Source organism: Cyrtonyx montezumae, unplaced genomic scaffold (genome assembly GCF_038088225.1).
Source record: "Cyrtonyx montezumae isolate F1298 unplaced genomic scaffold, pur_monq_1.0 scaffold_10, whole genome shotgun sequence".
NCBI lineage: Eukaryota > Metazoa > Chordata > Aves > Galliformes > Odontophoridae > Cyrtonyx > Cyrtonyx montezumae.
Genome location: NW_027071826.1, coordinates 52,423,133 through 52,449,680, shown reverse-complemented (window position 1 = coordinate 52,449,680; position 26,548 = coordinate 52,423,133). Strand labels below are relative to the sequence as shown.

General features: G+C 46.9%; 2 protein-coding genes across 4 annotated transcripts in view; one reads left to right on the top strand and one right to left on the bottom strand.

Annotated features, from left to right (window-relative positions):
- CSRP3 (cysteine and glycine rich protein 3) overlaps positions 1–26,548 on the top strand; it is a 362,567-nt gene that overhangs the window by 210,453 nt on the left and 125,566 nt on the right. The window lies entirely within an intron of this gene.
- NAV2 (neuron navigator 2) overlaps positions 1–26,548 on the bottom strand; it is a 260,533-nt gene that overhangs the window by 155,751 nt on the left and 78,234 nt on the right. For 2 of the 3 annotated variants that reach the window (XM_065755402.1, XM_065755403.1), the window contains exon 1: positions 10,551–10,828. The exons of the other annotated variant lie outside the window; for it this stretch is intronic. In XM_065755402.1, coding sequence (XP_065611474.1) covers positions 10,551–10,808 — 258 coding nt within the window. In that variant the 5' untranslated portion in view covers positions 10,809–10,828. Of the gene's footprint in view, positions 1–10,550; positions 10,829–26,548 lie in introns of those variants that run through there. 3 annotated transcript variants of the gene reach the window in all.

Here is a 26,548-nt window from a genome sequence, read left to right as displayed (position 1 = left end):
ATACAGCGGGGCTTTTTCCCAGTTGGGAGAATTATCTGCGTGTAACTAGAATAATCGTAACTGATGCTCAACAACGACGTGACGCCATTCAGCTGATGGGAGAGCACCTGAACTAACCGAGTTTTGCTCACCACCACCAGGTGGCAACAGCAGCTCAGCAAAGCAGGACACATCTCGGTAGCAGCTACTGGAGAGATGTTGCAGGACAGCGGCTGCTGCCAGGCGCAAAGTTCCTCACCTGAATTCGTGAAAGCGTTTTAACAAACCAAGAGGAAGCGATGATTTTAAACTGAGTATCCGAAGTACACGCTCCTCTCCCGCGTGTGTTGTTTCACCTGCAACGTATCAACCAGTTTAGATGTACACTATAAATAACAAAAAACGACCAGCTCCACGCAGCCTAAAAGTGAAATAAGACCTTGGACTCCTTCCAGGCCACCTACCTCAAACCTCTCAGCTCTTTCACGAGTCCACTCTCCCTGCTGCTGGGTTGCACTGGGAAAAGGCAGGCACACACAGCTCACACGTGTGGCTTCTGAGGTTGATGAGAAACAGCCATGAGGTTGTAACACAGCTCAGTCATGAACAGCTGAGCTGACTGGGGGGGAAAGGGAAGGAGCCAGCTGCAAAGTGTGAAAACATGTTCGCTAATGGGAGCAGGGCTCGGGGCATTAACACGTTATCAAAAGTCGTATCCTGAGAATAGGAAAAGAAGCAGGACTGATGACAACAGAAAGCGGTGGAAGAAAAGCAGGAATTTTGTTCTCCTGGCTCCCATCCATCAATGTAGTTGTAAAACTGGGCTCATTCATCCTAGGGATGCAAAGAGCTTCTCTACGTAGTCGTAAAACCATTGGTAAGATTGTCACCTGGTAGGCAAAGCGTGTTGCAATCAACTCAAAATATGACAACTTGGTTTTAACGTGGGGCTTCTGTTCTCTCTTATTCTTGCTTCGTGCATCCCAAACACCCTAAAAATGATGGGTACAGGAGGAGGCAAGTAAAATGCCTCCTGGAGGGACTCTGAGTGACAGGTGTCAAGCCCTAAAAAAAAACACTGGCTACCAAGAAACCCCAAACACACTTTAATCTGAACTATTCTTCAGACACAGGCTATTCACAGCACCCACTAATACCTCTGTGCCATTTCTAAGCCATAGGACTGTTTTCCTTTCAGTCTCTTGAATGGAAGGGACGCAGCGCAGTCAAACTGGTCAGACCTTCAGATAAAAAGACCACAGAAGCAAGGTTTCGCTCTGTGTTCAAGCTGCTCCAATTTGCCAAGCTAAACACCAAGTCAACCTGCCACGCGCAGCAATACAGTGGCACCAGCTCTCTAGAAACGAAGCTATTTATAACCTGCAGTAGCAATGTGAACTGCATAAATTAGCATAATTTCAGCCTTCACTGAGAGTTCTCAGTTCACAGCGTTACATGCTATGAATTAACACTCTGCAGATCCATTGCTTCCACTAATACTAACAATGCCGTTCACGCAGAGATACTTCTCGGCCGGTGCCCTGAAATGCCGTGGCCTCTCTTCTTCACATTGCCCTGTCAGTCTCCATCAGGCTACCAAAGGCTCAGATTTCACTGCAAACCTCGCTAGGTCTTCAGGCGTAACCGGTGGTTTTGTGGCTCCATAATTGCAGGACATGCTACTGTTTTCTCTGCTGGTGGTTTTCTGCTTGCAGGCAGATGGCATTGACGCCGAGTGCAGATGGTAACCCACAGCCCTGCAACTCCTCGTTATGATCTGAAACGTCGTGTGCAGGTCTTCCATCCTTCTAGATATCTGCAGTGTTAAAGCATTAACTGTTTTGCTGTTGCTGCTTACAGAAGACACTTGCCTATGGCTGAGAACCTTTTCCTAACAGAGACATGCCTTCAACCTTTGCAGTTTTTACTGAACCCACAGATTGCTAGTGGAAAGGATTTTGAATCAAGCATCTCTCGCTCTGACTCGAGGAAAACAAATCAGTGATAAGGAAGAAGTAGATCACACTGAAGCTCGAAGGCTTGAGAGTCACATAGTTAGCTATTTAAGGTAATTCCATGGCTCCAGGTATCACTTTATTTGAGATGCTTGAAATTAGGATGGATTTATCTCCTCAGAACACCTGTGAGATAAGGAAGCTGCCCGTGACAGACCCCGCAGGTGGCAGTTGGTGACCTGTCTGTAACCATTTGCAGGAATTTCTCCTTGTCTCTGAGGCTTTGATGCTCACTGCTGCACCTCGCACACTTTTTCAGCACTGAAATGCTCCTCGTCAGAAATGCATGGCTCCAAACGTAGGCGTTGGAAAACAATGAGGAATGCAAAGCGTAAGAAGTCAGGCCTGGATCCCTGAACAATCTGCATCCATCAACGGAAGACCATTAAAAGAATTACACTTATCCTTTAGTTACAAAGACAAAACAGGCAACACTTAAGATCTATGTCACTTAAGTGACATAGTTGGTAAGGATTTACTCCCTCATCAGCCTATTTCTTCTATTCCTTAAGCCTAGATTTGGACCTGACAGATGCAAACAAAATGATTTCCTGGAGTCTGAACTACACTACCGTATCCCTGTGACAACAGCACCTTGTAGACCATCTCACAAAATGGCACCAATCCGTTTGAAGAACTGATCATCTTCGATTAAAGAGGCTTCTGCCTTTAATTATTGACAGATCTTTTCTCAAATACCTAAACTGATTTGCTAATTGTACATCAAAACCACTCAGATGATGAGCTGGGTTGAACAAACCCTTAGTTTTCTTGTTTACAACATATGCATATAGTGTGCAAATACACAAGATGAGTAAGTTGACTGAACAGAACAGGCCCATAATCTTCCACCTTACACACGGACTTATTTCTTCACAAGAGGCAGTTTGTCTGTCTCCATTCATGGAAGAAGATCACAAGAAGTTATCTGCTTAGGGGTCACTTCACCAACAAATGACTGTTCCACTAGGGAAGACGCTGCCTTTGTGGTGCACGGACATGACTTTCAAAGCCCACACATGAAGTACAGCATGGATGCCAACTGAATAACTACAGGCTACCTTCTAGCACAAAGGTTTATACAGGGCAACTGACACACCGGAATTGGAGATACAATGCCCAAGGATTTACATGCCAAAAGAACCAAACAGATGCATTTCCTCTCCAGGCTAACGAGTGTGAAACTAATAAGGGTCTTCAGAACCAGAAACCTGAATCCGCTGCTCTGTGACAAACCTCAGCTGAATTCACAGCTCCAGAGAATCAAAACCTTCGGGAGGAAGAGAAAGTTGCATTGTAACCTCTTTAAGGAAGGAGCTTGACTTCCTAAGGCCCATCTGCGCTGCTCAGTACATCACATCATTTCACTCAAATACACATCCAGAGCCCTTCAGCACAGGAACACCAATTGCTGTTGGAAAGCTGAGAGGATTTTGGCTGGCAACAAAGCACTGTGCTGGCCTTCCTGGCACAGTCAGAATAGCACAGTTGTACACCTGCTTGCCTGCAAGACAACTTGCCTGTGACAAGGTCAACTTTGAGGAGGGTTGGTATTAAAAGATTATGCTCCTTCCCTCCTCTCAGTGTGGCTGTGCTAATTATTTCAGGGCAGCAGAGGAATTCTTTGATCCTCCAACTCTTCATTCCGTCACAAGATGACTCTGGTTGGCTGCTCAGCCCCAGAGCAATGGCACGTCCTAATTCCATAATTGCAGAATTAACCATTTTCAACCTTGAAATTTAACCCTAAGAAATTGAGTGCACAGTAATCCTAGTAATCCAGGCCTCTACACCTGTCCCTCTCCCAACTAATCTCACCATCCGTCATCATGTCACATCTCAGAGTGCTATCTGCTAAGGTCAGTGTAAGTGGATGCTCAGAAGCTGCAACAAGTACCCATAGCACGGCAGGATCAGTTCTTTCCTTTGTGAGCAACGCGAGACACAGAAATATCAATAAAGAGCAAAGCCCTTCCCCAGCAGTGCAGAGATCCCTACAAACGTCCTAGCAAACAAAGGAGGAAGAGACAGCAAAATAAATAAATAAACACAGCATAGCCCCGGTTAATGTGATCTGCGGGTATTAAGTTTTCTCCTGAAGGAGTTAAGCATATACCAGCTGCTCCACATTAAACCGAGCTGGCATTTTAAATCATGCAAATTAGCTTAGCTACCATCCATTTCAGTCCAGCATTTAACAGCACTGCAGTAAACGATGCAAAGGAATGGCCAAAGCAAGCCCTGTAGTTTCAGCTGCTAGCAGAAGAAAAAGGAGGAGGGAGGTGAACGCCACTCTGTGATCTTGCAGCTATTGACGAGCTGCTGCTCTGAAGGAGATGCCATCCACTTGCTGCAGGTACAGAAATGTGCACAGCCACAACAATCCTAGCCTAGTGCTTCCATATGTTGAAAACGCATCTCTAGATGCTGCTAGAAACCGCAAAACCACCTAAAATGACACCATTTGCCAGGGAAACACTGAGCTTTCACATCTCTGCTTCTTGCTGCCTGACACACACACAGCAGGCCTGGCACACCATCAGCTCGCAGCTGCTGACACAGCAGTCTGCAGGAGTGGTGGGGAGCAGTCACCAGTGCCTGCTGTCGCAGTGCAGGTAGCACAGGAATAACAGGTCGATGAATCCCAGGGCTCAGCAGGCAGTGAAAAAGACTGCGCCTCACCTCACCCACCCAGAGGGGCTCTTGAAGGCCCGGGTTGCCCAGAGGCTGCCCTCTGCTGTAGGCACCTCCTGCAGCTCATCATTAGGCAAGCAGAAGAACACCACTCCACCATCCCCAAATTTGTCTTTGTGGTCACAGGGCTCCCACAGACACCAGTGAAAAGTGACCGCAGGGAGAGGAGAAAACTCTGGGTTAGTTTTGCTTGTGGTTGAGGCTTCCATCGTGACACGTCCACTCACAAGGAGATCCTCTTCCCAATAGTTCTGCTCCTTACAACAAACAGATTCAGTTTTCACCAGCATGGTGTCTAAGTATTTAATCATATGAAAACAAATAGTCCACATGGTCACAAACCTACAAGGCAAGCCCAAGGGCCTCCTCTTCAAAGTTACCAAAAGCAAAGCCTGCACTGCTGCAGAGTCAGTTTGTATCTGACTGCTTAGAAACGGGATCCTAGGCAACAGCAGCTCTTCCCTCTTGAAAAGCAGCAAGTGGTTTTGTTTTGTAAATTCAAGCAAATCCACCAGAAGACCCAGGCTTAGCAATACACAGGCCCTGGCAGCACTCCTCTCACTGGTGTCCCTGGGTGAACAGATCCTTGCTCCAAGAGCGTCTCGAAGGAATAAAGGCACAGCAATGCTGAAAATACCCTTTCCCAAAATACTCCATCCCAATAAAGCCACAGACACGCCTGGAAGACGTGTGCCCATTCTGAAAAGCAGGCTGACCCATGGCCATTGAGCAAAAGAGCAACCCACTTCTAAGCTACTGTTTTGCACGGCCAACACACGTTTCATCTTGTTACATGTGACGTTCTTTAAATGAGTTTTGGAGGCTTTAATGTCTGCAAGACGCTCTGAAAGGAAGAATTCTTTGTAACTGAAGCATTTTTGTCTCATCAACTAATCCATTAATTACTGCCTCCACCGGTGATAATCAAAGCTGTGAACAGATCTCTGAAGACGTTAATGCTTTCTCCAGGAACCATTCCTCGGGTTCTCCAAGAAGACTGCTCCAGACTGGGACCACTCAGCTCGCCAGCACTGCAGTTCAAAACACAATGCAATAACAACGCCAAACTGAGCAAGCATAGGGGCAAAAGTCCTGGTAAATGCTTATTTTGATATCCAGAGGTTAGATGCTTTTTCCTCGTATTTATTGTTTTCTCACACACTGCTTCCAATTCTAAAATAAAAGTAAAATGAGAAATAATCCAAGGATATCACACCTAAAAATACATCTCAAGGGGAGGAAAAAAGGTGAAATCACAGCAGAACTCAGGATCTTGGCCTGATTTAAAATAACAAGCGATCGTTTTCTCAATTATTTACTTCAATAAATACCTTATTATAAATTTTAGCACTTCCATGCCCAAGATTTGCAAGACTGAAGAAACTGAGAATGTTTCCACAAACTATTTCGGAAAGAACAATTTACAGATAAAATTAGAGGCACACGAGAGCCAAGTGCTGGACTGAATTCCAGCTCTTGGTGAATGGAAAACCAGTAGCTTCCTGTTACAAGATGTACCAACGGTCTAATAATACACACAACATCTGAGCCTTTATATGCTTCATAAATAAACATTTCTAAAAATGATATTCTACCACTGTATTTTTAGCCAGGTGAACTTCCCAGGGGAACGCATGTGAATTTGATTGACAATCTGTAGTTGGCATCAAGGAACCCAGTGGATTAAATTTTCAGAGCATCGCTTGATCTGTACAAGAGTAAAAACACAAAATTCAGCTCCGTAACTTGAACAATCTGAAAGCAGATGGGGGAAAAAAAAATAGAGAAAAACTCTTCCATTAAAGGCCCGGTTGGCAGTGCACTCAAAGCTTCAAGTTCTGCAAACTGCCAGAGAAACTCACCAGTGCAGACAGGGATGCAGAGAAAGCGGGAAGAAGGACAGCAAAAAAAAAAAAGGAACCCACTAATGGTTAGAGGAGAGCTGGAGCTGATCATCCACCATGGGTGCAGCCATACGTAAAGTGCCAGAGCAAGTCGTGAGAAAAATTACTTTGGAAACAGGGACTAAGTGAGATGGTCACCAAAGAGATATAAGTTAGGGAAAAGTTTTAAGGACACCGTATGCATAAGCATTTTGAACTGAATAACAAATAGCAGCGAAGGAGAAAGATAATCTAATAGTCAGGGGACGAGCTGGTAATTTTCTGAAGCATGACAGATTCATGACCTTGGGTACATCTCTGTGCGCCTTCGTCATCCATTTACAAAATCAGAAGCACATCCCTTCCCTCAGGGAGAGCTCTGAAGATAAGTATATTGAAGATGGGAAGCCCCTCTGATGCTACCTATTAGCAGAGATCAGAGAAACAGCATTAGAAGGAAAATCAAAAGCAGGGAAAAAAAGGTCACATTAAAATGAGTGTTTCTGAAACGCTCCCCACAGACCATTAAAATCTGACTGAATTCAACAGCAGCATTAGGTCAACAGTAAATAGCGCTGGAAATCCCACCTCAGGGAAGACCACAGGAGAGGTACCAGGCCTGGGAAAGAAGAAAAAATGCTGAAAAGAGGCTGTTCCTGAAGAAATAGTCATTACTGTCATTATCCAGTGACAATCACAAACTGAATGGAACTCAGAACCCAGCTCCAGCCCTGAGATGGGCCTACGTACCGACCCACAACTTTCAGCATGGACTTACAGGCTTACTTGATTCCTACCCCTCCTAGGACACAGCAGAGCTCCCTGAAGCTTTTCAGCACTGCACTATCCACCTGGATACTGACTACTGACTCGATTTCTGCAGGCATCTGCAATTACTACTAATATGTATTAACTATTCCATCTTGTCATCATGTTGGTCAACAGAGCAGCCAATGAGAAAAACCCAGGGACGTTTCTAACGTGGATGGGCAATGCATATGTTTTGTGAGGTATGCCCAGAACTCAAAACGATTTTCACAAATTGGGAAAGCAGCGTGAAAAGCACGACATGGCTAACAGAAAAAGCGTAAAGAGAAAATGGGAGCTATATGAGCAAGGTAGTTGTATTGCAAGCAACGATATCACACCACAGTGAACCACAATGAGAATACAAGGTGGCAGGGAAGATTTGCTACCAGTACATGAGAAAAAATCTGTCCACTAAGAAAGGGACAGGCATGGTAGATGCAGCAAGGGAAGCGCAAGGTTGGTATTTGCAAAGGATTACCCGATCCTCTCCCACTCCTCCCTGCCAAATGTTAGGGACAACCACGTACCAGAACGGCTGGTGAAAGGGCTGCTGAACACAGTGCCCAGCAGTAGGTTGGGTGAACGCCTGTCAGCAGCCACTTGTGAGGTTTTAGTGGAAGCGTGCTGGTGGTTTTGGACTGCTACAGTTATGTAGGACACCAACAGGAACTATTTGTTAGGTTCTGCAGGCAGTGAAAACCAGCAAGCAGAAGAATACAACACAACAGCGAATGTGGTAGATAAACCCCTGATCTCTTCCTGTGGCTTTCACAGTAGCATGACAACAGATTGCAATTCTTGAAACGACCTCTTCCTTCTTGCACTCTGCATGAACAATTTTACCATACCCAAGGACTTCTAAGTGGCAACGACCTTTGCTTTGCATAATAATGCAAATTTAGTAGCCAAATAGGCAGGACTTTCTTAGGTTAACTAATAAATGCCATTTTGTATACAAGAGATGGCTATCTTACTATCTCTTTTGACAGAAGTCTCTCTGGTAACCAAGTTAAACATTTCCAAAACCACGCTCTCCCAACATGGGTACAGTTTACTGGCAGGGTTTTCAACAAACAGAGGCTACTGTTGTGCACAACACAGGGAGCTGAAGATGGAAACATGAATGGAGCGTGTACAGCAGAAACAATAAAACAGGAATGCTGCTGCCGTGACTCGTCGACCTGAGGTTTCAGTCTAGCACTCACAACACGCTCGGTGCAAGCAGTTCGGAGCAGGAAAGAAAGGTGTGAGAACAGGATCTGCTGTCTTCACATTGTGACTTCTACCCCATGCAGCAACATGGCCCCTTCTCTAGGACAGAGCAGTCCATTAAGTGCAGGGATAAGGCACACGCTGTGATGGGGGAGAAAAATTCATACGTATACTCAAAGATATGACTGTTGAATCCCACCTTAGCAGCTGTCCTACACGTGACATTAGTTGCCCTCTGTCTTTATTCTGCACATGCAACTGGATTTTTAATTCCACAGTGCAAAGAGGGACAAGTTCAACAGGATTAAGAACAACCCCCTAAAATACACAGGACATCCCGTGGATACAAGTTTGAAAGCTAAATGCAACAGGATAAATGCCACTCCCCACCGCAACGGGGGCACAGAGGACATCGCAGTGAAATGGCAAGGGCCGTATTTTTGCTTGAAGTAGCCAAGGAATCAAATGATCACCCCATAAGGCACAACCACTTGAGGCAGTCAGTCCTAACACAATGTTTAAGACGCAACCTCAGCAGGCTGTTCACCAGAAATCACTTCTACACCTGAATGCAGCTGAAGATTCCCTAGGATAAAAATGCTTCTGCTACCAATAAGCCATCTGGCGGCTGTTCTTCCATTCCGTGCCTCCTCCCACTCCTTCATGGGGGAAGGGAGAAAAAGAGAAGAGCAGTGCCCTTGGTGCAACCGATCTGGAAAAGCCTCTTGTTAATACAGATCCAGATTACTGGATGGCAAAAACCTCCGTGCCGATGCAGGCGTGGAATCAAAGCTGAATCATTAGGAATAATCTAAGAGGGCCGTGTTTATCCAAGATCATGGATAGTGAAGCAAATCTCACTCACACACACCTCAAAAGGTGCTGGTCATCGGCTAGGACTTCTGCCAGGTTACTGAACACGGCAAAGCTTTGGATTTCTCCCTCTGCTAAGGCATCTGAAGCTCAGAATCATCTGACATTTCTTTGCGTGCAACTGTAATAAATGAGCACGAAGAACCTTTCAGGGTTGGGATACACGAGATGCATTTTGTACCTCAACTGCACAGTAAGAGTTAAAACCACCATACTACTATTCCCCTTTCTGCTGCGGACCACTCCCAGTCCAACAAGATCTGTTACAGCATCAGAAAGTGCTTTAGCACAACAGTCCCTTTTGCAGAACGTAAATCTCTGTGCAGAAATCAAGGTGTGTCAGAGAGAGCGCGGCACACAACGACATTTTACTGATGTTTCGGTAATACAAGGACAGACACCAGCACAGGGAAAAAAAAAGCAACATTTGCTTCTCTCCTTTGAGCAAGATGCGATGCCGAGGTCAGAGCCCGCTGCCACCACCTCGACAGCAGCACTTGTTTGCCTGCTTTTCTGCTCCCGGTCCCCGAGGAACTGCTACAAGCCCTGCTCACCCTGGCTGCCAGCGGAGAAAGTGCATCACATCCTAAAATACAGGGCACCGGGCCAAACACGCCCCATCGGCGGTCACGCTTCCCTGAAGAGAACGGGGTTACTGGGCCACAGCCTGCAAAACGCAGATGGCAGGCGTGACTCACTGCTCTTGTGACCCACCATCACGTCCTCCCGGGCTCAGACGCCCGCGGGGGAGCTCGTAACACACAGGGCCGGTCCCAAAATCCATCGCAGAGCCGCGCAGCGATCCGCGCGGCGCGGATCGATCCCGCGCGCTGCACAGACAGCCCTCAGCTCACGCGAGCGCTCCGCAGCCCGAGGCGCGCTGCAAGCGTTGCCGGGCCGACAACGGAACGCGCGGAGCGGCGCACGCTCCTCTCCCCGCGCGGAAAGCAAAGACAATAGGTTGCACCGCCGCGCGGAAAGCTGCGCGTTGGGAACGCGCTGCATCCACGCTGCCCTGCCTTCCCCGCAGGTGCAGCGATGCGGAGCTGCCCACCTACCCTCGCCTACAGCTGCATCGCGTTACCTGGGTGTCAAACGCGCCTTCAGGAGAGCTGCCCTTCCTCGGCGGCAGCCCATCCCCGGCAACGTCCTGGGCGCCGGGGTACTTGAGCGGGATCTGGCTGGAGTAGGACGGCTTGGTCACCTCCACCCTGCTGCCGAACTTGAGGTAGCAGGGCTGCGGGACGGCCCTGGCCGCGGGGACGTGCAGGATGGGCACGGCGCTGTGCACGGGTTTGGGCAGTCCCGACTTCATCTTGGAGGCCACCAGGATGGCCGGCATCTTCTCCTCTCGCTGCCCCGACGCCTTTGGGACGGCACACGGCACGGGGCGGGGAGGCTGAGAAGGGCGCGCCGCGAAGCCGTCAGCCGGCCGTCCACCTGCCGCTCCTCTGCGGCGGCTCGCTCCTTTCCTCCGTCGGAAGCGGGGGCTCTCACTCCGTCATCGCACGATCGGGATCGCCGGCTCCAAGATGTCTTTCTTCAGCCGCAAACGCAGCTGTCAGAAAGCGGGCAGCGAGCGCGGCCGCTTCCCCATCGCAGCGCCGAGCCGAGCCGAGCCGCCCCACTGGATGCCGCAGCGAGGGCGGGGCCTCCGCCAGCCGGGCCCGGCCCACAGCCGGCGGTTTTTTTCGAACAAAAAGGCGCTTTCAAACGAAAACACCTGGCGCGGCTGACGGGGCCGGCTTCCCTCGGGAAGGCTATTGCTGCAGGGCTGGGCAGCGGCCGTAACGGGCGCCCAGCGATCCGGCCCCGGCTGCCCAATGCTGGTGGATTGAGCGTGAGATGACAGTAGCATTAAAGTGCGGGCGGAACAGCAGAGCCTCGCTCCTTCTGCTGCAAGGGGCAGATGAGCCGCTAAGTACTGATCTGCAAGCTCCCTCGCTGGGGGGATGCGAAGGGAGAAAGAAAGAAAGAGCGCTCTGCTTCCCTGTAAGAGAAAAGCAAATAAAGAAAGGAGTGACTTGCTTTCTAGAAGTGAATTTTAAGCCTAGGAGATGCTCAGGACCCGAGCTGATAAATACCTTTATCAGTGCCTCCTTTGCCTTTTGGGCATTAGAGATGTATCCGGAACCTTAACCATTTTCATTCCACACAATTACTCCCAAAATGTCACCATACACCACGACGATCGGAAGGCATAATTGCTCCTACAGAAGCATTTTGTCGAACAAAAGAAGCTGCCAGAAGGCCAGCTGTCCTATAGACTGTGGGCATGTCCAGCCTTGGCACAACTCCATTAGCTTAAGTGAAGTTATGACAGGAATAAATAGGGGCCTATTTTTGGTGCTGCAGCCGTTTTGCACATTCAAATCCACCCGGTGTCACGGATCCGATGTGTAAAAGCCTAAGCTGGTCTGCAGGTTTATGTCACTGTTTCATCAAAGAACTGTGAAGGTGTAAATGTCGTCAAGCTGTGGGGATTTTCTTTTGATTTATTCCCAAAAGAGGAACTCCAGAGGTTAGAAAACAGGAATGTTGGTAGAGGCATTATATAATTTGGCATCCTCTCACCACACAGCAACTATCATCTGTACTTGTGAGTCCTTTATATAGAGCAGAGAAAAAAGGAGGAAACCTTAGTTCTATTCCCAGCCCTTTCCACAAAAATCTTGTCTGTGTCACACTAATTCTCATCTAAACCCCCTCTAGTAATTCCCTGACATGTTTCTAATCTCACTGGGTTTAATTCCACCTTATTTTTATAACAGTGGCATGCTTTAAGATGACAAGGTAAGTTCTATCCATGCCTGTTACCCATACACATAGTAGGTTTCACTAGCAGCACCACAGTGCAGGCAGAAACTTCCATGTGGTGACGCAAAATGGGACATGTTAAATAAATATCTTCTGTAAAACATTCATAGAATCAGGCAGGTTGAAGAAGGCCACTAAGATCCCCAAGTCCAACCCCAGCCTACCCCAAACATACCCACTGAGCACTCTGTGCCACATCCCCATGGTTCTGTAACACCCCCAGGGATGGTGACCCCACCACCTCCCTGGGCAGCTGTGCCATTGCCTCATCGCTCTTCCTGAGAAGACGTTTCCTAATATCCAACCTGAACCTCCCCTGGTGCAAGTTGAGGCCATCACTTTGCATCCTATCGCTGTTACCTGGGAGGAGAGGACCCCCACCTCACCACAGCCTTCTATCAGGCGTTTGTGGGGAGCAATGAGGTCTTCCCTGAGCCTCCTCCAGACTGAACCATCCCAGCTCCCTCAGCCGCTCCCCATCACGCTCGTGCTCCAGACCCCTCACAGCTCTGTTGCCTTTCTCTGGACACACTCCATGGCCTCAATGCCTTTTCTGCAGTGAGGGGCCCAACACTGAGCACAGCACTCGAGGTATGGCCTCACCAGAGCTGAGTTCAGAGGGACGATCACTTCCCTGCTGCTGCAGCTGCCTGCACTATTTCAGTAGCGTTTCTGAACAAGAACATTACACATTTTTGCAACTGAAGCATGAACTGTAGGAGCTGGCATCACAGCTGCACTGTGATCATTTGCCCACGTCATTCCAGATGCATTTCTCATTGAACTGTGTGACCAGAATAAACATAATCGTTCCCTGATATCTAGAATATTTCAACACTGTTTTAAAAGGATTCTTGCAAATCACATCTTTCCAACAGGGAAGTGCATCTGGGTATTCTTAATCATGTCTCCTTTGTTTCCTCCAGGTTAAGAGTGCCAGTACTCCGATACTATTTTACGCCTGATTCGACATTGTCCAAGGCTTCATGTATTTGGAGCTGGCTGTTTCGTGAAGGCAGATAACCATCACTCAAAGAAAATGCTGAGCCTCATTCTCACCTACTCTGAATCCATATGGTTTCATGACAGCCATCAAAAGTTGACTTCCAGCTTACAAGTACTTATCAATCTTATTTAACCCGCTGTCCCAGCCCTGTCCTATATTCACATTTTCCTCTTTCCCATCAGTACACATTCCCAAGGAATCTGCATTAAAAGAGCCCTCTGGTCTCCTGAGCCCACGCACGCTGTTCAGCAGATGAGACGCAATGCGGTTCTGGAGCCATGAATGCTGTGCTTGCGGTGCTCACTGACTGCCAGCTAGATCTCAAAGAAGCACAAATACCAGCCCACACTTGCAAGCTTTGCCAAGTACACTTTGCAACCAAATCCAGTGCCCGGGCCTTCCCAGTCTGCTCTCTTCCCCAGCAGCCAAAAATGAGCATTCCCACAGGGCAGCCCACTCGGGAGCGTTTCACTGCTGGAGGTCACTTGCAAGGCAGTGTCAGAGTGATTAATTGCAACCTTACAAGCACCATCTTTTCCTGTGCATATTAGCAGAGTGCGTGTAAAAACCAGGGCAGCTCATAATGACATAAAAGGAAGCACTGAAAGGCCTCAACACAATGCACTAATACAAATGCTGCCAACCTCCGCAGCTCCTGCAAAGATTCATCCTGATTTAGCAGTTGCACATGCCCAGAAGGTAAAAATTAGGGGTATACTAATGGCCCTACTGCCATTTCGGAGAAACTTTCATATGGGCATGTATGTGACTCAGGTTAACTGTAAGCCCAGCAACTATGACTGCTTTTGAGAGTCAACCAGGCTACAAAGTATCCTCAAATCGTCTTCACAAATGTTCCGACGCATTCTTTGTTCTCCCATCAGCAAACTATGAGCTGACACTCCTACTCACTTACTAGTGATTTCTCGAGCTTTCATAGCATCAGTCACCCAAATATCACAACACAAATCAATGCACGTTGTCCTATTATTGTGGTTTTGCAACAAATAAAGGAGATAATGATTAATGTTGTGTCTCAACATTTGGTTTAACTTCCTATGACAGGATGTTTTTCTCTCCTAAAGTCTCCTGTCACCCAAATTTTACCTGTTTGTTTTTTAATTGAAGCTACAGTGTAAAGATCTGATAGCACTGCATTTATCTTACACGTCCTATCGTATGGTTTTAATACTGCTTCTCTTGACATGTGGAATACTTTCCAAGGGTGTCAGTGCTCAAACACCACACAGCCCTATACACAGCTCTGTCATTCCCAGCAAAGATCTGTCTGAAGCTTCTCATTGGAAGAAAAACAAGCAGAAGATGCAGCAACGAGAGGCAATTTTTCTCTGTTTCATCCTTTCCTCTTGTCATTGTACAAGTAAGATCATTGTAATACACGGAGAAAGAAAAAGAATCACTGGAAACCAAAATTGCAGTGCTCTAAAAGCAGAAGCAGCCAACAACTCCTGTCACAACAGCAGTATAATATTAGTTGTTGGCAAATGAGTTGGCTTGTCACAGGCCAAGTTCTTACCAGACGCTCCGGTCGGTCGCACCATGGTTGAGATTTTGCAGATGCTGAAAGAGATGCTGCTGAATTTCAAAACACATCCATCTGTTACAGTTCCTAAAATGACTTAAAGGAGTTGGATACAGTAAGCCCATCTGCTACCTCAACACGTTAAAAATTCAGCTGGAAAATAACCTGCAAAATATAAACCTTTTCTAATAGTGACAAGACTCAAGACTGCTTTGAGCAGGAAGTTGGATTGGAGACCTCTTGAGGGCTTGTCTGAACTGAAATAGCCAATTGTTCTTAAATACAATATAGAATGAAATGAAACCATCTGGATCCATTGGAAGAAGCTCAAGTGGAAATCAGCTCGGAACACTGAGCAGGTCTACCACAACAACATGCATGGGCAGTGGGTCCAGCTGAAGCTACCAGCAGACAGATTTTAGGAAGGAAACCACAGCACATGCTAAAGTGCGATTTGTCTTTCCGTTCTTCTCCCATATCTCTTACAAAGATAAACATGTTATCGCTTTGAATGATGTGAACAGATGCCTCTATTTGCAATTTACATTAACCTGGACTGCACGAACAGTGATTTCAACACAAAATGCAAACTACAACACATTCTTTCACCCTAGGGTATATTATATTTGTAAACTTCAGCTCCAAGATGTCTCAGGAAGTTCCTTTGCCACTCACTACATTCTCAATAACATCCTTAAGGCTTCCAGATTTCATCTGCAGAGACCAGAAAATAAGACAGGAAACAGAAGCACCTTGCACAGACCAATGGCCATCAGAAAGGCTGGCAGGAAGGCGGTGGAGTGCCATGAATAGCAGATAGCTGCTATTTTGCCAGTTACAGGCTCAGGATAAAGTGGCATATTAAATTAGCTCACACAATCCTGGACCACCTAATGTTAGAGGAGCAATCTGAGCACGTGTTGCTACTGCTAATGATCAGAATTGAGAATCAAAATAGCAATGCTCCCTCTTAGAAGCAAGATGATTTCCTGTCTCAACCACTGACTTTCCCATTGCTCTGACAGAAATTCTCTGTTCCTTCAGAGGATCCCTGGGCTGAAACCTTGATCACGTACATGCTATTGTACTGAAAACCTTCCCAAACACTCTGGGGCACCATTTTGGGGCTTCCAGCATAAATCAGTCTACTGATCCTTGGCTATTTTCTCTTTTCCCCTTCCCCACAGATGCAAAATAACTATGTTTCTATTTAGACTTTTTCATTTTCCATCAGCTGCATCCATTTCCAAAACCATCAGCATCTCTGCGCTGTGCTGTTAGGGAAAAGAAAAACTCTTCTGGACAGTATCACTGCTAGCACAACAATAAGATTACAACTGTGTATGCATATGCATGCGTGCACACACAGAGGTATTGTGAGCTGAATAAAAATGTGGTGATGTCCAATTCAGCCTAGGAAAACCCTAACAGCATTTCTACATAAACAGGAAAAGGTTCGACCCTGTTTGCAACACAGCATCACAAAGTCGATCCCGATTTCTCTTACACTGTGCTGAACAGGCATTTCCAATTCAAAAGAGTAATTAGCATACTGTATAAAAAATAGAGCACTAGCAAATACCACGGCTTTAACCTTGCATTAACAGAGATCAATGAGGACTCAGCAGTGTAAGCCCACCAGCAGCACTCGCTGCCCAGACATGCTGGGTGTTCCGGGGGGGACAGCACAGTGCCCACACTGCTCACCAAAAGCACCAGACCTCGCCAGGGGATCACCAGTAGCATACCATTAAGCAACTACTTGTTAACTCACTGCGGTACGAAGCCAAAAGAGGGAAAAATAATACATGGCAACGCCTGCCTGGCAGCACAAGAGCACCAGCTGTAGAAGGCACGCTGCAGCTTCCCCCGAGCAAGAGATACGTCCCACACGCAGGCACCACGTCACCTGCACAGCAAGCAGGCATGGGGACAAAGAGCAGATGGCTCTTCATATCTCCACAACAATTTAATCACAGAGCTCTTGGTGACATGGACGTGCTACAGCACCTCGCCAGGTGAGCAAGCTGCTCTTCACCAAGGGCACAAGGGCAGGCTGCGTGGGGCCGGGCTGTGCAGGCAGGATGTGAGCTGCCCAACAGGGCAAGGTGGACCCAGCTAGCCCAGAGAAGAGGAAAAGCACTTTGTGTTGCAGGAGAACTGAGATGCTGCAAGTCAAAAAGTGTGGGATCAGCTCCCAGCTCTGCTCAGAGCTTCCCTGCGAGCGCAGGCGAGCTGGCTGACAGCTTGGCAAACGCCTTGCATCGGGCTTCCCGAAATAGAAACAACACAATTAGTTGCTGCTTTGGAAACACAGCTCTTCATTTTATGAATTGCAAAGCTAGATAATAATATCTTCATGCTGCCCAAAGAAACACAATGGCTATCTTCACAGGAGGCCCCCAGGCACAGATGTGTTACCAGAGGATTCAGCTGAACACGGAATTCACTTCCACTGAGCTGTTAAGGTTGGTCTGCATTGGTGTAGCACATACCTAAAGGCAGGCTCCTCTGTGTCAGTGGTTTATGGGCTCTACTGACTCTACTAACTGGATGTGGAGAGCCCCTCCACAGCAAGATGTGGGCAAGTCCAAAGGAAGAGAGGCCCTGGGGCAAAAGCAGAAGCTATTCCACTAGGAAACAGAGGCTGTTAAACATGGCACCTTTTATCAGTCTTTCTTTGAATTAACAACCACAACAACAAAATTTCAACTGCTCAAATCTGGGGCTCCATAAGCAAAAAAAAAAACCAAAAACACAAAAACTCAACAAACAGCAGAGCATGACAGGATGGGCACACCTAGCATCAGTTCCCTGGGTTCTCTGACACACTTGGGGACCTATACAGAGCAAACAGACAGGACTGTTTCCAAGGCTGTGTAAATCATGATCAGGAGAGCAGGCTACAGGAGGGGGCAGGGAGCCAATGTTTCACAAAAAGAAAAGCAAATCATTAGGAAAAAAGTGTTGTGGTGGGCCTACAAGCTAACAAAGAGCAGAAATAAGTAAATAACATACAATAAATAAATCATACACATATACGTGAAGCAACAGAAAAAATGGCTTTCTCTTCTTATGTGATTATCTGCTTTGATTCCATGTTTACAGCACTACTAAGCCCTAAACATACCAGAGTGAAGGGAGTTATGGAGATAAAGCCACTGAGGGAAGGAGAAAATAAAGGCAGTTACTGTTTTATCGCTGCTTTCACCCTTGGTACTTCCATTCACACAGTAGAGTGAGAGAACTCAAATGCTGTTTGAAACTTCGAACACTTAGTTCTGCTCCCCTGATCCCAAAACACACCAAGTTTATCCTCCTTTCCCTCCAGAACCAGAGCACAAAGGGCAGCAGCTTCAAACATGTGTCTGTACACACACACACTACACGCACACACAAATCTTTCTGCATGGCAGAGCTGTGCTAGGAGCAGATAATTATGGCAAATGAAAGGCATCTCTGATTATAACAGTGTGGAAGCAAATTCAATTTCTAAGGACGTTGGCTGAAAACAGCCCTCAGAAACAACAAGCTGGCTGCGTTAGGACCATTTTTCACACTTGTATAGGTAATTAAGGCATGGGCAAAGTAAAGCCTAGGAGCACAAAGAGAGATCACCAGTCAAAGCTGGAAACTGCCACGAAGGTCCTCGCTTGCCATTCCTCCCACTCAGGGTTTGAGCACAGCAGCAAACCTTGTGATTAGTAGGTAATCAGGATCGTTAGAGCTCTTGAATTCAACCTGGATATGTACCCAGCAAAACCTGGCAAGGCAGCAATAACGAACCCCTCTGAGCGGTCAGAGTATTGCTTCATAAGATGTGATATGAAATGGTTCCTTCGTGCCAAGGGGCCTGCAAGAGGGCTCACTTGAGAGAAAACGTTATCTTACACTATAAATACATGAAAATAAGATTAGAGGCAATTGTTGTGACAGCAATTAGCTCACCCTATCAATACACCCCCACGCACTGTGCCTAGATTTTTAACTCACTAGTGACTCAGAAGCAAGAATGACATTGCCAAAACTCCTACTCCTGTGCATTTCCTTTGTGCTTCTGTTAGTCAAGTGCTGTCCTCATCCTCACCTGATTCCACTTCTGCTGTCCAAACCAAGCATCTGACCAGCATTCACAAACTGACACAGAACAGAGTAGCTCATTTGCTGTCCCACTTTCATTGTGTGACATGGCACCCAACGTTCATCAGTGGCAACCTGAACAAAGAGGTTAGCTATCTGAAGCATTTCCTCTGAAAATCAACCCCAGTCACTTGCTTACACCAATGCCTTCCCTGTTAAACATTAAGTTAATCATCTGCCTTCACTATTTCCAGTGAGAAGACACTGAATGGCAGAGAAATGGCTGTTTTTTTTTGTGTGACACTAGGTTTGGATATTTGATACTATTATTTCCAAGATAACCCAATGTTCTTTTTACTTATGTGGTGTACACTTGCCTTAGCCAGGAATGAAAATCCCAATCTGGAGCCAACTACAAAGCAGCAGCTATAGCACGCAGAGATGCATAAGGACACACTGCAAAGCGTGACCACTAGCCGTTAAGGTTTGATATACAAAGCCCATTTACTCCTGTAGCAACAGATGACATCAGCATGCTAGCTTACCTCACAGCCAAAATTCATCTGGGTACTCTCAAGATCCAAGGAATTGTGAAGGCTGGAAAAGACCTCTGAGATGATCAAAGCTAACCCCAGTCCAACCCCACTGTGCCCACTGCCCACGTCCCTCAGTGCCACATCTCCATGGCTTGGGAACACCTCCAGGAATGGTGACTTCACCACTCCTTTGGTGGGGAACTGTTTCCTAATATCCAACCTGACAAACAATCGATAATACTGTCTTCGGATGGTAACTCTCAAGTTTGAATGAACACGTGTAGAAAACCTAAAGCAAGACTTCAGCACTCCTGTTAGTTTCTGGAGCTCGGTTTCTGGCAACCCTTCACAAGGACGACTCAATTGTTCTTCTTAGAGGTGCCCTTAATGAGAAGTACTAAGAGATGGGGTGACAGAAGCCTTACAGCCTTTGTGCCCACACTGAAAGTGTTGGGGGATGACTGAGGTGCAGCCCAAGGGAAAGGGAAGGAGGCATCACAGCCACGGCTAGAGTGTAGCTCTGTGTCACAGCCACCTGTTGAGAGGGGACAGGAAATGTGTGCTGCTCCTGGGCACACTCCCAGCACTGCACAGTACCCACACACACTCTCACTGCAACACGGATGTTACACAGTCATTTCTGAATCCTAATGTAGGTCTGGGAAAGGTTAGGGCTTTTTTACTTCCCTGCTTAATAATCCATCTAAAATCCTTCTAAGCCTTTATTGTTTTTGTATGCAGGTCTTTAACAAGAAAACATTCAGAACTAACTCATGCACCTCATGCTGCTGACTCACAGGCAGTGCTGACACACTGGAAAGACTGACCACCAGGAGCATCCCTGACGCACACAGCTCGCAGTGCCCACAAAACAGGCCCTGAGCCACTGCAGCTGGCAGCGAGCCCCTGCCATGCAAGCCACACCAGCACTGCTCAGAACCAACCCCTGCTGGAAGGCAGGGCAGTGTGGCAGCTGCGTCCTGCTCTGCCCCTGTGGGCTGGGTGAGCCATGCCTGCAGCCACGACCCTCTGCTGCTCCCATTGTCCTGTGAGTCACAGCATCCCCAGACCTGCTGCTGTATGAGGCTGACGGGCCACTGTGACGAGTTACCAGAATAGCTGAATCACTGGTTTTCCAGAACACTCTGCTGTCATTGTCCCAGATTTGAAGCTGTCCTTCCCTCGGTGTGTCACCGTTTCAGCCTGTGCCGAGCTGGCTTCATCTCAGAGCCCCAAGGCAGTGCTTAGCAGTGGCTCTGTTAAATGCAATCATTCGACCACTAGTCCAGGCTCTCGTGAAGGTGGCAGAGCCCAGCCACCAAAGGGAAGGAAGTCTAAGAGTTGTAATTCCAGGCCTGCCTCTAGAAAATAACACAAAGCATCCTCCCAGTCCCTGCTCCTGTCTGAACTGCTGTCCTCTGGCAGCAGGTCCAATCCTCCCAGCACACCGTACACTCCAACCCACCTCAGTCATGCCAAGGCGCTGGCGTTGCGGACTGAAAATCGAACTGATTCTGAACGACAAGCCTCTGATTCACATCTGAGGCTGACATCTAGCTATGACACCAGGTAAGTGCAGGATCAACACGTACGGTGTCAAAGGAGACGTGATGCTGCAGAGTGCCAATTCTTTCCCTCAAAGAAAAAACAAACAAAGGGATCACAAATCGAAGGACAAGAAGCGTGCAGTACCACCTCTTTATTTCATTATTTTAAAATAGAAGCTTTCTCACCAGAAAAATTATGCTACTGAAATGACTGGAAATTGAGCAACTGATGTATGTAGATCTCCCCACCAAACACACAGCCCACACAGGTTTGTCCCTTTCCCTCACTACTTAATCCCCAGATAAACCTCTGATCCTCATGCAGCTCTCTCATGAGTGAATGGTAAAGAGGGTGGGTTAAGATTTCTTTCTAGCTTGCAATACAAGTCACACCTGTCCAAAATCCACCGCCACCATTCATCTGTTCAGTTTTAATGCATTGTACCCAGACTTTCCTAAAAGAAACAGGCTTCCAAGCTTCACTTCCCAGCAGACATGAACAGAGAAATGATTCAAACGACAGGCAGCAGATCCTGTCAGAACACTATTCAGTGCTACCAATTGTTGCACTGAAGCTGAAAGGCAGCGATAGAAGAAATGCTTATTGCTGTGGAGCTCTGTGAAACAGCTTGACTTCTCTCCCCCACCTCCATGTGCAAACCATCTACTTGGGTCCCAGCCAGCTATTTACATGGCTCTAGGCTGGTATCTTCTTCAGAGTAAGAGCTGATTGCCACAATCAGCATGGCACAACAGGAGCACCACGATCACCTTCTGTGAGACTCCTCTGCCCCAGATTGCTGTGCAAGCAAAGCTGGCCTGAATCAGACTTAATGCTCCATTCATTCTTCCAAAGGAGCAGCTCCCATGAAAAAGAATTACAAAATGACTATGCCATCGCAGATAACCATTTAGGGGCATAAGCTTGAGCTTGGCGTATCTTATCTTCATAGTGACATACATGTTCTAGAGCAAATCCCTGAGATACAGGTCTGGCCAAAAGATGACAGGATGAGGCGCTTAAGCGTGTGTATCTGAAGATGAGAGGGCTACAGGGGGGATCTTCTTGCACCGTGTAAGTGCCTTAAAGGGGATCACAAGGATCTGAGTGACGGATAAATTTGTACTAAGCAGCAACAGAAAAACATGTGGACAATCACCCTAGGCTTTAAAATAGAAGTAATTTATATTAAAGCAAACTAGGGTAGATTGAAACGCAAGTAGGTTGCTATCTAGTCATGGAATTTTTTTGTCCAGAAGACCTCTGCAGCATATAAATAAGACAAGAGCCAAGAAAACAAAAACAGACTGCCTGGATACCAGTGATACCCATGGATATGTATGGGTTTAGATGCTTAAACACGACAATTTTGCTTATGCCCTGCGTTTACATTTAGAATTAGCAAGGAATATATTTTATCTTCCTTGCAAGTTATGGAGAGCTGAGGAGACCATGGTTTCCAAGAAACTGTAAGAAAAGAAATGGATACAGTCCTGAACGGAACTTGTATGGAACTTCCTATGTTTGAGTTTTAGGCCATGGCTCCTCGTCCTCTCACTACGCACCACTGAGAAGAGCCTGGTCTCAACCGCTTGACTCCATCTCCCTTTAGGTATTTAGAAACACCAGCCTTCCCCAGCAGATGCCTCCAGGGAGGCTCCAGGTGCCTCGGTTTTGTTATCCCAAAACACTGCTTGCATACTGTGTCCATCCACTTCAATGGCACGCATGAAGAAATCAGCTAAGCAGGGTTCCACATTTGCACAATGGCTACAAGCTGCATTTACTACATGCAGTATAAAACTGTAATTGGAAAACATGCTCTGTAAAAGGCACAACACAAATTAACCTTTTCCAGTGCTTAGAACAGAGTTGTTGTTCTTCTGTTGTATGAAAACTTGTATAAATTTCACAGCTCTCCCCCAAAGGTAAAATAGCCCCGGACAATATAATGGCAATTGGAAAACAAACCCTCTTTCAAAGAACTGAGAACGACTGTTCTGTGATAAAAACTGAGCTACATTAAACCAAAAGCATGGAGCTGTTAAATAGAGTAGAAGAGAGAATGGACACTGCATTACCCCCAACAGAAGTCACCGAGGTTTGTGTCTGAGCTGGGGAAAGATCCAGCTATGTCCATGTACCCACTGAGCCCGGTGTACTGCAGGGCTGTCTGTAGCAATGACTGCCACATGCATCCAACTTGGGTTACAAGCTAACATGGCTTCTACCTTTGCCCCCAGTAGAAGCCACTGGACTGAAAGATAAGGATGAAATAAGGTCAGAATAAGAGCCAGAGACTTGCTCTTCTTCCCAGAGCTCCACGTAAACGCTATGGATGGCTGACTCAATAATCAATGACTAAATCAAGGCTTAAACCAACGCGCTGTGGGACTGTAGCACACCTATAGCTTCCAGGATTTATCAGCTGTCCCCTTCGAGGAGGAGGAACACCAATGCCCGCTGTTTTTGAAGGAAAGATACATTCCTGCATAAGCAAAGCCTGTGTTCCAGATGAAGGAAATGAAGAATGGCAATACAGCACATCCAGTAACCCAGCCAGCTGTCGGTCCAGCTTGGAAAACAACACATCAAAAGCAAACAGTTTTTTTCCCTCGTGCATTCACGCACAGAAGGCATTTTCTTATCATCATTCTTTCCATTTAGATATGAGAAGATATGCAGATAATTCAGGCCAAACCAAATACTCCAGTTATTCTCAGACCACGCGCCCTCTTCACTGGGCACAGTTAGACGCCTTTCTGTGCAGCATTTCTAGCTGTACTGCTCTTCCCTTCTACAAAGCAACAAATGGAGAGCCACATCACACACAGGTTTTAAATATATACAATCTAAGGTTTGCAATACAATCAAAACAGCGTTATTGGGTCATTTCTTTGGACAAATTATAATGTCTCTCAGGCTTGTAGAAACACGATGAGACCTTAAAGGTCTACCCAGGAGGGAGTCAAAGTTTGTCCAGCCTATGGAAAGGCACAGGTTACTCAAGACAGAAACTGCAACATCCCCACCACAAATGGATTTATCTCACCCATCATCAGCTGTTCCTAAGCAAAGCCGACACATACAAAATGAAAAAGCACCATAGAAACTTCATTTCTTCCAACGTTGTTTTTCATTGCAGCTACGTGTGACATTTTCTCTTAGATTTTTTGTTGTTGCAGTTTCTACAAATTGTTGCTTGCCATTTCCAAGGTACCCCCATCGTTCTGAGGGAATCTGAAGAATACAGAGGGCCATGGCAGACTGAGCTGGTCCTAAAGCTGCTATTGTTGAGGAAGTACACGAGTGTGAAAAGCAGAAAAAGAAATAGAAAACAGTATAGAAGACAATAAATATATAGTATCTTCTTGCAAGCAAAAGGATTGATGCCCAGATTAATAAAGGACTCATCATGACGTACAGGAGAGCACCCTACACATAACAAAGTCCACGTAGGACAGAGACTGTGCATAGGAGCAATGATTACAGAAGCCAGGGTCAGCTAAAGGTGCCACTGCCATCAAAGAGGAGGAGCTCCAATGCTACAAAATACTTGAGCTCATCCCAGAGTGTGTACCCTAGAATAGTTCAGGTGAATTGCATCCTGAAGCTGTTTTTTTCTGTTCTTTCGCTATAGAAGGGGCATAAGGCAATCAGTTCAGATGTGTATGTCTAGACTGCAAAGGTCCACTGTAAAGAAAGAGCCATTAATTCCTTCTTAAAAGTGATCCTATGCAGAATTGTACAGCATCCCTCACCACTATGCAGTAGAGAGATATCTCAGAAAATTATTAGCCCAAGTCTGGAAATGGGGTCCCATTTTTTTTTTATAATATAGATAGCAATCCAACTCCTCCTCAACGTTAAGAAAAATAGTCACAGTATTAATGTGCAAAGAGAGTAATGCTCAGTGTGCAAGGAATCCGATGACTTAATACCATGAAAAGGAACTCCTCACCAAGTTCTTAAGGCAAACTTGTCCACCTCACACAATGAATACAGACTCATAAAGGGGTAAGAAAGAGCAGCACCCAGCTTCCACAGCTGGCTCAGCAGGGCAGCGGGCACTTGGTAAACTCCCAGCTAGGCCCCGGGTTGTGTTTTGGATGCTTGGACACGTTTCGGCCATTGAAAGACAAACAATTGCTCAGGAAGGCAGTTGAGATAGAAGTGCCCCGAAACACAGAAAGGCACGCAGCCCTCGGCACGTCCTCTGACTCACCGTGCTGACAGGCACACTCTGTCACTTCCATCAAGTGCCAGGTGATGGGTCCCCTGAATTTGGGAGCGGGACGCTCCATGTTCCCCACATGGCAGGATTTGCCCATCCACTGAAAGCAGTCTGCTGTTTCCCTGGGGACCGGGAGAAAACAGACCCTGCCAGCTTTATCTCCACTCATGAATCAAGGCCCGATCTTCCCAGTCTCTATGGCTACAGCTAAATAAAACAGGGCCAGGGACCACTTGCTGGCCTCCAGCACCCGAGGCACGGCGATGGCTGGGTGGCAGCCAGCACTGCCACAGCCAGGGGCACCTCTCACACCCCAGTGTGTGGCAGAACGGCACCGACTGCTGTCGGAAGGTTCAGGACAGCACTGGTGGTACCCTGCCCGTGTCACCCTGCAGCAATATCACCCTCTAGCAATAACAACTTCCTCCCCAGGAGCACTCGCAGGTTCGGATGCAAGGCTGTCACGGCTGCACTTTTATAGCCATCCCTCCCCCACAAGGAAGCTGACTCATTACTTCTGAATAGTAATGTATCCCTCACTTTTTTACACGGATTGAAATCCAGCCACTCCAGTAGCAATTCATTCTCAGCAACAGGAGCTCTCTAATGCATGTGTTGTGAACAAACCTTTCTCACATCAAAACAGGCACCACCAAAGAAAACACCCCAGAGCCTTTGCAGAACAAATGCCATCCACAATGAAAGAAATAAAAAAGCCTTTTCTTGCAAAACTAAAAGATAAAATGCCATGGAATGTCATCGCAGCTCCTTCCAGACATGGCTGCAGGAACGGGAAGCATTCCCTCATGGAGCAACGGGGACACAAACACATGGCAAGCTGGGTCGTCCGAGGGCAAGTCTGTTCCAATTACTTCCTGATTTAAAACCCCAAAGCCCTTTGCTGTGCCGTGCTGTACTTTCTGACTTTGGCAGAGAATGGCCACTGCAATTTCTAGGTCAGTAGGTCTCCAGTGCTGCCCCATGGGCACGCTTTCACTAGACTCAATAAAGTTAGCGTGTCAGACGTGCCCACACTAAATCTCTCCTATTGTCTGTTGCTTTAGAGAGCCGTGCGCCTACATCTGTTAAGAGATACTGACAGATTTGCTTTGAAGAGGAAACCTTACATGGACTTGCACGCTCTAAACGGATCTGTAAATGAGAGTTCATCATCTGAATTACATCTGCCTCCCTCTGGCAGTAAGAAACTGAGACATTAGTGGCCTGTGCTACTACATCTACTTGACACTGCAGCAGTGCTGGGGCAGAACAAGGTGAAACCCAGCTCTCCTGCACTGCCTTGGACTGAAGCTACAGC